An 11631-nucleotide genomic window follows, 5' to 3' on the forward strand; every position below is an offset into this window, starting at 1 on the left:
ACATTACGCAAGCATTTCTGATGGATGTTGCACAGAAACAACAAACAATATCAAAAAGTGCAGGTGGCCTGTTTCTTGACTTTGTCACAAGGACTTTGTGTCGGTTGGTTATGGCTTGCTTTCAAATGTAAAATTAGAAAGCCGTTTGTATAGACCTACATAACTACATTGCACATGATGTAATATGATCCGTTACATTTGTTATGTCACACATTTGATTGATGATGTATATGTTGTCATTACACATGCATGAATGATTCATGAAAAAGTTAACGATAAATATGTGGAATATTGAGTTGTTGTTTTTTAAATGTATGATGGAGCCCACTGATCTATGCCTAAATGTTAATTATTGCACCTAGGTACATACCGTACACTCTCCCCAACCACCATATCTGATAGGTCATTAAAGACATCAGGCATGTGTCAGTGGTGAGGCTTCACTCACAATGATTCCAATCAGAGTGTGAAAAAATATATGAATTATGCAGGATCACGTCCCAGGTTACTACTTGAATTCCTGGATACATTTGACTGTAGGGGGGTTCTACCTAAACAATTCATTGTTCCCTAAACAGGATGGGGATGGAGAATGCATTCCACTGGCTGTAACTGGTTGCTCTTATCAGAAGGCTAAGGTGAACAAGGCTTTCTAATGTACGAACTGTGTCACAGTGAAAATTAAAATGGGGCTTGGAAGTTAAACAGTGGCATTCCACGCTCTATCCCCTCTGCCATAGGCCTGAATTTAGGGACTTCCGTTTCAAGCACAGCTCTCCGCTGATTCGCTGCCCAGATCTGCACTTCATTATGTAAAAGTTGTGAGGTTGGGCACAAGGACTTTTATTGTGTACATTGACAGGCAGCCCCTCGCAGTAGCAGTTGTCCGGAATGGGGCACCCAGGCCCTCACCAGCTTCTCTCAGCCATGGTGAAAAAGATGGCCATTTAATGGGAGATGTCTTTGTGATGAGCATGCCCTTTGACCCTGTAATTGTCTGGTGTTACAGGAAGTACATTCTATCATTATCAAAGGGTCGTTATAGGAATCCCTGACGCTACCATCCCTCCTTTGATGCCTCAGAATAGAATGTTTTTACTATCGTGAAAAGCTTATTTGAGATAGAAAAGAGCCCTCAATACATTTCCCAGAAAACATAAGGTTTTATTTAGGCATAAGCAGCTTAATTTATGTATTTAGATAAATTATTAAAGTAATGTTGCAACTTTGAGGGTAAATATCAAAGTATTTGCTCGGGCCTTGTGGCCAGTAACAAGCTGGCATGCTGGCATTCTGTATTCAATATGACGCTTGGCCTGGATAGCAAGGGGATAAGGGTGATAACTTTTGATCACTCTGGCATAGTAATCAATTGAGGCTGATATGAATTCCAACACAGCAAGACCAGACTAGACACGTTCTTTTCAGACTGAACGCATCTGACGTTTCATGCAGCTGTCAGATGTGAATGATGCCCATCAAAGAATAGACCAGACAGACAGCGTATGGACATTTGAAATCATGTGTGTTTAACCTTTTACTGCAGGGTCACACATTTTTGTTATATTTCAGTCTTCTGTGATGTGTATAAAGTGTTATATTGGGATGCAAACTCAAAATTGAATACATTTCAACTCTATATTTGACATGGTGCAGGTGTCTTCTTTTTTTGTAAGCCCATAACCATGTTTGAGGTAGTTGCTAGTCTAAAAAAATCAATAATACTGAAAAAGACTGAAATATAACCATAGAAACACCAGATTGTCTGCAGGTTTTAAAAAAAAAAGTTTATTTAATTATGAAATTACAAAAATATTAATAACATTCCATCCATAAGCCCATTACGTCATTTGACTGCAGGAAAGGGGAACTTGTTTGAAATGAAATTTGACAACATGAATTGAATGGTGTTAATCCAAATCCATAGTAAGATATCAAGAACATGACCGACAGTAAAGACAGGACGTAGCCTATACATTCACATGACCTACTATCGACCCCTGCTATCGACCCCTGCTATCTGCATTTTTAACATGATAGCTATGGCATTCCGACAGTAGTCCAAAACTAGCATCACCTTCCTGAGAGACAAGGGGTGTGGGATAAAAGGGGAGGTGGGAAGAGGATGTAAAGGGGTAAGAGGGAAGGGAAGTCAGACATGCAAAGGAAGGGTTATAGGGGAAAGGAGGGAAGCCATGACCGTCTGTCTAAACAAACAAAAACAGACAAACGGTATGATTAAAAAGGGGTTGAAACGACCGATCTATAAATAAGGATCGTGTTGTTGACAAACGTGTTTTACTAGCCTGAGTCATAATACTCTATACCACCATTCATTTTTCACATCGTCAATTTAAAAACAAAATGACATTAATTATGTGTTTGGGTGTAAGCTTACCTTGGCCTGACATTTTTGATCACCGTGTGGTTCTCTCTCGGGACAAGTTGGGAGTTCCCTGTCAAGAGGGGTGACATGGAGGCCCGGCTGGCTTAGCTAGCCTAGCTGGCATGGAGCCTCAAGTGAAGGACACTAACAAAAGTTTTCAATGCTGCAGGAGCTGTGTTTAATTTCCTTTTATTCCGGGACAATGTGAACCAACAAGACTTCCAATGTAGCAGCTGTTTGCTTGCAGAGGACTACAGGGGCAAAGTGCCTACACTTAGCAAACAGATAGCGAACCTAACCAAGCTACTGGGGAATCCACGCCCGCCTGCTTTTTCTTTCTCCTCCACACAAGTAGCCGGACACCACTGATGGAAGTGTCGCCGCCGTGTCGGCTGTCCACAGCCAACTGTCCGGAACTCTGCAGGGATCCCTCCCAGAAGGTGTCTCCCCCTTCCTTGGAGATTGGAGTTGGTGGGATGATCCTGGTGGATGTTCCTGTTCTCAATCCTACCAACCAGACATGGAGAAATGTCACTCACAGTGTAAATTGAAAACATTGTCCTCTTGCAACGGGGATCTCCTTGGAGATGTTATGTCCGGACCGGACACTAGAAACAGCTTCGCTGCCCTTGATCCAGAGGCTTCGGCACCTTCTTCCATGGCGGCTTCTGATTCGAGATCGGATCCGGAGGAAACTGCGCCTTCATCCTCTGTTCTGTCTCCCTCTCCGGTACCTCGGGTTCAGATCCTCAGAGATCCCATCCTCATCAGACCGTGAGGCTGTCTGAGACTCCGGCCTATTCATTATCCACAATGGATACTACAGCTGGCTCGGCTCCATCGGGCCCCACTAGCCTTTGGTCCTCGAGGGTTTTGCAAAACCACGAAAGGCGAAAGAAAGGCCAGACCTCCTCAACCATTGCACCAGCTGTCGTCATCGGCAGTTCTATGGTAGGCAACATCATGGTTCCCGGGGGGAAAACTCTGTGCTATCCTGGATTACTGACATTACAAGGCTGCTTCTGCTTCAATCTACATTAGGGGGGCTAGCTCAGAACTTCTGATAATAGATTGTAAAGACCTGATTCTAGCACTGAAAGATTCCAAAAAGCAACCAATTCTTTCAGGCGGGTGTTAAAGAATTCAGCAGGATAACTTTGACACCTTCTGGAAACAGAAGATGATCTAAAGAAATGATGGATTCCATCCAAATTGTCTTGGCTCCTGGACTCGTCCACACATTTCAAGGCTGCGTTGAGACAATGACTTATCAATGACCCACGCCCAGCCCAGCTCAGATAATCCCTCCCATTCTGTCGCTGAGTTGTCATAATGCTGCAGCAAATGTACATTATCCCAGGGGCATTGGCAGACATAATGTAAGTAACCTAATTTATGTCCCTCTAACTGCCCTGAATGCCTCTGTTGATCCTACAGCTATTGTATGCAGTAATCATGTACCAATGACCAGGGTTCATGTGCCCTAGTAGGTCGTCCACTGTGTGCAGCTCACCCTACACTATGTAGGTCACCCTACACTAAAACATAAATAACATGAGCATGTCTACTGCTAAGCTTCCAATTAAAGCAATAAAAAAATCAAGCATCCCAGAAAAGTGCTAAAAAAAAGAAACAAGGTTCATGAAATCAATATCTTGCTAATAACAGATGGCATTCATATTCTGAAACTCACTTAGATAATACATTTGATGATACAGTGGTAGCAATAAATGGTTATGGTGGGAGTGTTGCTGTTGCTGTTTATATTCAGAAGCAGATTCCTGTAAAGCTTAGGGAGGAACTCATGTTAAATACTGAAGTAATATTGCTACAGGTTCATCTGCTTCACTTAAAGCCCATTATTGTGGGAAGCTGCTATAAACAACCAGGTGCTAACAGTCAGTATCTAGATAATACAGTTGAAGAAGGAAGTTTACATATACTTAGGTTGTAGGTAGGTACTCATTTTTCAACAACTCCACACATTTCTAGTTAACAAACTATAGTTTTGGCAAGTCGGTTAGGACATTAGATTATTTCACTTATAATTCACTGTATCGCAATTCCAGGGGGTCAGAAGTTTACATACACAAGTTGACTTGCCCTTAAACAGCTTGGAAAATATCAGAAAATTCTGTCATGGCTTTAGAAGCTTCTGATAGGCTAATTTACATAATTTGAGTCAATTGGAGGTGTACTTGTGGATGTATTTCAAGGCCTACCTTCAAACTCAGTGCCTCTTTGCTTGACATCATGGGAAATCTTTAAAGACTTTAAAAACCTTAAATAAAATTTTGGGCAAGAAGACAAACTCGGCTCCATCATTCATTGAATCAGATGGCTCATTCATTACAAAACCCACTGATATTGGCAATTACTTGAATAATTTTTTTACTGGCAGTAAAGTTAGGCATGACACGCCGGCAACAAATGCTGACACTACACATCCAAGTATAACTGATCAAATTATGAAAGACAAGCATTGTAATTTTGAATCCCGTTAAGTCAGTGTGGAAGAGGTCAATATTGTTGTCTATCAACAATGACAAGCCACTGGGGTATGACAACTTGGATGGAAAATTACTGAGGATAATAGCAAACGATATTGCCACTCCTATTTGCAATATTATCTTTAATCTATGCCTACTAGAAAGTGTGTGGAGGGAAGCAAAAGTAATTCCGCTTCCCAAGAATAGTAAAGCCTCGTTCACTGGCTCAAATAGCCGACCAATCAGCCTGTAACCAACCCTTAGTATACTTTTGGAAAAAAAATGTGTTTGAGCAGATTACAATGCTACTTTACTGTAAACAAATTGACAACAGACTTTAGCAAGCATATAGAGAAGGACATTCAACAAACATGGCACTTACACAAATGACTGATTATTGGCTGAGACAAATTGATGATAAAAAGACTGTGGGAGCTGTTTTCTTAGACTTCAGTGCGCCTTTTGACATTATAGTCTGCCGCTGAAAGATCATAGTCTGCCGCTGAAAAAAACACGTGTTATGGCTTTACACCCCCTGCTATATTGTGGATAAAGAGTTAACTGTCTAACAAAACACAGAGGGTGTTCTTTAATGGAATCCTCTCTAACATAATCCAGGTAGAATCAGGAATTCCCTAGGGCAGCTGTCTTGGCCCCTTACTTTTTCAATCTTTACTAAAGACTTGCCACTGTCTTTGAGTAAAGCCAATATGTCTATGCATGCAGACGACTAATCACTATACACGTTAACTACTACAGCGAGTGAAATCACTGCAACCCCTAACAAAGAGCTGCAGATAGTTTCAGAATGGGTGGCAAGGAATAAGTTAGTCCTAAATATTAACACTAAAAACATTGTATTTGGGACAAATCATTCACTAAACCCTAAACCTTAGATAAATCTCATTCATAAATCTTGTTATGAATAATGTGGAAATTGAGCAAGTTGAATTGACTATCTGCATTGTGTCCCACCCACCACCCACCACCCACCAACCCCTCTTTACGCTACTGCTACTCTCTGTTCATCATATATGCATAGTCACTTTAACCATATCTACATGTACATACTACCTCAATCAGCTTGACTAACTGGTGTCTGTATGTAGCCTCGCTACTTTTATAGCTTTGCTATTGTATTTTGCTTCGCTAATGTTTTTCACTGTCTTTTTACTGTTGTTTTTATTTCTTTACTTACCTATTGTTCACCTAATACATTTTTTGCGCTATTGGTAAGAGCCTGTAAGTAAGCATTTCACTGGAAGGTCTACACCTGTTCTATTCGGCGCACGTGACAAATAAACTTTGATTTGATTTGACTAAACTGCTTGGAGTAACCCTGGATTGTAATAAACTGTCATGGTCAAAACATGCTGATACAATAATAGCTAGGATGGGGAGAAGTCTGTCCATAATAAAGCACTACTCTGCCTTCTTAACAACACTATCAACAAGGCAGGTCCAACAGGCCTTAGTTTTGTCGCACCTGGACTACTGCTCTTTCGTATGGTTACGTGCCACAAAGAGGGACCTCGTAAAATTACAATTGGCTCAGAACAGGGCTAACATTAATAATATGCAAGTACATCTCTCATGTCTCAAAGAGGAGGAGAAATTGACTTCATCACTACTTGTTTTTGTAAGAAGTGTTGACATGCTGAATGCACCGAAATGTCTGTTCAAACTACTAACACACAGCTTGGACACCCATGCATACCCCACAAGACATGCTACCAGAGGTCACTTCACAATCCACAAGTCAAGAACAGACTATGGGAGGTGCATAGTATAGCCATGACTATGTGGAACTCTATTCCACATCACGTAACTGATGCAAGCAGTAGAATCAGATTTAAAAAACAGATAAAAATACACCTTATGGAACAGAGGAGACTGTGAAGAGAAACACACACAGGAACAGACACATGCATTCGCACACAGATGCTAGCACACGCACTCGGTACGGTGATGTTATACTTTTTGCATTGTAGATATGTTGTGGTGTAATAATGTTATATGATGTACTGTTTTATTTGTGATGTAAGTGACTTAATGTGTTTGGACCCAAGGAAGACTAGCTAATGGGGATCGCTAATAAATACAAATACAATGTGTCTTGTTTCCATCAATAAGCAAACATTTTTCCTTCATTTCCCCTCACCTTTTCACCTAGGAATCGTTCTGGTTTGATGTATGTGTAGATTTGGTAAGTGCATGCCTACTGCACCCATCACACAGTGATGATGTTTGACTCAGGTCTCGTGGTCTGGTGATAACACAGACATGCTATTCACTACTGTAACATGACTGACAAAGATTAACCCTGGTAGGAAGACATGACCTGACAGTAAGCAGCTAGGCAGCTGATTTTCCATATTCCACCAAATGACCCAAAAACATGTGTAACAACCAGTATATCTGCGAAGCATCTAACAAAAACATAGCTAGACCTTAGAGTAGGCTCCCTAAAATTTTAAATAATTTAAATTTTTCATTATGGTCAATTATAAACTGGGAGGTTCAAGCGCTGAATGCAGATTGGCTGACAGCCATGGTATATCAGACCGTATGCCACGGATATGAAAAACATTTATTTTTACTGCTCTAATTACATTGGCAAACCGTTCATAATAGCAATAAGGCACCTCAGGGGTTTGTGGTATATGGCCAATATACCATGGCCAAGGGCTGTAATCCAGGCACTCCGCGTTGCATCTTGCCCAAGAACCACCCTTAGCCGTAGTATATTGGCCATATACCACACCCCCCGGTGCCTTATTGCTTAAATATATAATCGCATCAGTGCAATGCTTTTCACAATTGAAGTTATCGGAATAAATAGTCTAATATAGTTTTGATCAACAAAAAAAAAGTAAGCTATAGAACAGATTAGAGAAGTGGTCTCTTTGAGACCATTTTCATATTTTTCATAGCCAGTTACAGATTGCATTCCACAAGAGTCACACATTCTTAAAATTATAGTCTCTGGGTATTCAGTCAAAACAAAATAATGAATCATATACAGTAATAGTGAGGGCATGCATGCAGCATAAAAAAAGAGCTTACCTTTTTTGTTAATATGCATAGGCTAAATGACACAATCTAATAACCATCTTTCAAGACAGAAATCGTAGTATAGGGGACCAATTCAATCCACTTATTCTGTTCACTTACTACTATTATTTATATGATGACAAATAAATAACTATTTTAAACGCATTAGACGTGCACATGTGTTCTGATGTAATGCGCAAAGATTTCCAGTTACGTGTATTAATTCGTTATTGTAACTAGTCTACATATATTGGATCGGTAGGTAGCCTGAGTGGTTAGAGTAACTGAGAAGTTGCAGGATCGAATCCCTGAGCTGACAAGGTAAAAATCTGTTCCCTGATAGGCCGTCATTGTAAATAAGAATTTGTTTTTAACTGACTTGCCTAGTTAAATAAAGGTTTTAAAAAACGTTTAATTCCTTGCAGTATAATTGAACTATAACTGACAGTAGAAAACAGATATGCCTTTTACATCCCATGCAGCTAAATTAAAAATGTGTGATAATAAGATATAATTTGCATTTCAACTTACATAAACGATTGACCAGAAAAATGTCAGAACAAGGTAGCAACATCACATGTTTGAAGTTTGCTGGGTCTACGCAGCCTTATTCAGAGCAGGGCAGAGTAGCGCTCCATCAAGTAGCCAGCCTTCAGTAGCCAAGCAACCCCGCAAAGTTTCCAATGTACAGTACAGTACAGTCACAAAACGATACACCGCTGAAAACCGCATCCTATGCAGAGTTTCCAAGAAGTTAGATCTGCATTAGGTCACATACCTTTCCAGGTCAGAGAAAGCAGGGAAAGTCCCACGAACGTGGAAGCGTTCATTCGTAAAGCCATGTTGTCTCTTCTGCCCAGTATCGTCCTGAGAGTGAGTGTGAAGACTGGCCGATCCTGGCAAACTGCAAGACAGACGCAGGGTGCTAGAGAGGCAAGAGATGTAGGGCAGATATTGTTGACAGCGACTGTGCTGTTGGTAGGAGGAACTTATAGGGGAAGGGAGCTCAATACAGTAAGTTGCCTAATCTTTATGAACAGATAGCCTAAATGATAACATAGTTTGGTACAAGGGTTCCTCAAATGTCTAGAATGGAATAGGATATAATAGAAAATATAGCAGTGAGAAGCAATTAACGGGGTTCAGAGGATGACAGAAAGGACAAGATCTGTTGGACAACAAAGCAAGCGCTCATCATGTAGGAACTATCTTATTTTATGTGCAACCAGTGAAAACATTAGCATTTGCGTCCACAACGATGATCCAAGAGAAGTTTAGTCTAGTGCTGTAGGTTGGTTATCTTTGAATGCAGGTAATCATTCTTAAAGTCATTAATGTATTGAGTTTCAGTGTTGGGGAAGCTACTCTGAAAATCTAGTTTACCAAGATACCAATTACGTCACACTGGAAGAAGTTAAGCTACACTAAAGCTACCCTTAAGAAAAATATAGTTCAATAAACTAAAGTTAGATTGAAAAAGTACTTACACTACATCCAAACTACATAAATTATCATATCTAAATCTGAAATGTCATAGACTACAAATTGCAAGACCAGATCACTCTGAAGTAAGAGTCTGGTGGTGCAGACATGTAAGATTGCAGTGACTTCCTATTCACACAGCTTCTAAGAACATATACACACAGCAAAAAGGGTAGTAGGAGAACCCTTTTTGGTTCCAGGTAGAACCCTTCTAGGTTTTAGATAGAGTGTATATATGGTTTACATATGGTTAACATTTACAAAATGTCATGGCCCCATGCCCCATTCAATTCTTAAAGCCCTGGTGTGATATAGTGCCACCTAGTGGTGTAGCATGACTGTATTTGAATGCAGCAACTAATCATTCTCAAATTCATCCATGGCTAATTTATTGAGTCTATATACCAAATCTGGAGTCAATCTGACTTATGGTTCATGAGAAGAAGATGTTCTTATGTATTTTTAGCACATGTGCTAATGTGGACCTATAGGTACTGTGCAACCATATTGAATGCAACAACAATGTTTTCTCAAAACCATTAAAGACTGATGTAATGAGTCTAAATACAAAATCTGGAGTGGATCTGAAGTATGGTTCATGAGGAGAAGATGATTGCAGATTATTTTGAGCATTAACGTTACATATGCAAAGAATGAGTTGTTAATAGATCCTTGTTTTCTGAGATATCAATACCTAATTCAATGTGGTTCATTTTTAGGGACATCTATGATAGCGATGACAATTTTCATGTTGACCAGCTGTTGTGGACTGTATTTACAGTGGTTTTAAAGGACACGTAAAAGCAGATTTTTTTTATTTGTCAATAACTCAGCCATCTTTTGGGTGGTTAAGACATGCACCATGGGCCTACATTCCAAATATGGTGACATTTGGTCCTATGGTTCAAGATAAGAAGTTTCTTAAAATATTTTAGCATATTTTAGCATATTAGCATATGTGCTAATATGCATCTACTGGTGGCCATCTTTGAATGCATCAACATTATTTTCTCATACTCTTTATGGACTATTGTGATTATTCCAAAGACCCAATTTGGAGTGAATCTGACTTTTAGAATTATTTTAATAGCTCTACAAAAAGGTAATTGTTAATAGTTTCCTTATCTTTTAAAGATTTTAGTGACAAATGTAATATGGTTCATCATGGTAATGTCTTTGATGACCCTAAAAAGTTTCAAGTTGATAGGCCATTGTGGAGTGTATTTACAAAAGATTTAAATGGACAGGTAAAATATGATTTCCTTATTTATCAATAACTCAGCCATCTCTTAACCAATCCATTTCAAACTAAGTTAATCATTTAAAGTCTAAGACGTTTAGGGAAGGTGGGGGGTGCTAAGCTGATCACTGAAAATGTTTTAAGATGGTCATACTATGGATCATTTTGGTGTTTGATTTAGAATTTTAGAACCCCTTTAAGTATCAAAACAATTATTTGGGTTAGGCACAGAATTACTTTCATACTTCCATTCGTTTTTTAAACCGATACCGGTTACCTTCAGATGAATCCTGTGACACTTGTGGGGGTCATAGAGAGAACGTGTTCGGGAGAATCTCCCCTTTCCACAGTGGGGTCCCATTCGTTTTTAGCCCAAACGGTTCGGAAGCTACCAAACAGAAGTTGGCACACCATTGTGTTTGTGAGAGTCTCCCCTTTCCGTAGAGTGGTCATGATAGTTTTTATAGGTCAAACCTTTCGGACTCTACAGGCGTTTACCTGAGAAGAGCGATTTTCGGGATGTCTCATGGTCTGACAAACATCGCTCTAGCTCTGTGACTTTTCACTGCAGATGCGGAAGTGCAACACTGGTGGATGCCAAATATCTCTAGCTTAAGCCTACAGATTTTGATTGGGATTTTATGTAACACAACTCTCGGGAGTTAAGAGGTGTAATTTGGTGTTTTCTGGACTTATGGTTCATGAGAAATGTGTTTTTCAAAGGTTTACCAACATTTCCAAGGTGGAGGAAAATCTATCCTGATGAACCTTTGTTCAGCATGGGGAAAGACACCTACATATGAAGTTTCAAGTCTCTAGGTCAAACGGGGCAACGGATATAAGGATTTCAGTGAGACTGCTTATAACAGTGCCCACTATGGGCCAATCGTTACCATTCTTTTTTAACAAGTCACTCATGGCCTCAATTTCTGTACGCCAAATTAGAAAAAAATGTTACCAATCTATGTAGTTGTACATTG

At 39.8% G+C, this 11631-nt stretch overlaps 1 protein-coding gene across 6 annotated transcripts in view; it reads right to left on the reverse strand.

Annotated features, from left to right (window-relative positions):
* LOC110503542 (cell surface glycoprotein MUC18) overlaps positions 1-8964 on the reverse strand; it is a 67323-nt gene extending 58359 nt beyond the window's left edge. For 2 of the 6 annotated variants that reach the window (XM_021581920.2, XM_021581919.2), the window contains exon 1: positions 8708-8963. In XM_021581920.2, coding sequence (XP_021437595.2) covers positions 8708-8771 — 64 coding nt within the window. In that variant the 5' untranslated portion in view covers positions 8772-8963. Of the gene's footprint in view, positions 1-8460; positions 8662-8707 lie in introns of those variants that run through there. The other 4 variants (XM_021581915.2, XM_021581914.2, XM_021581917.2 and 1 more) reach the window with 4 other exon arrangements.
* Between the last annotated feature and the right edge of the window lie 2667 nt (positions 8965-11631).

Source organism: Oncorhynchus mykiss, chromosome 24, assembly GCF_013265735.2.
Source record: "Oncorhynchus mykiss isolate Arlee chromosome 24, USDA_OmykA_1.1, whole genome shotgun sequence".
NCBI classification, from domain to species: domain Eukaryota; kingdom Metazoa; phylum Chordata; class Actinopteri; order Salmoniformes; family Salmonidae; genus Oncorhynchus; species Oncorhynchus mykiss.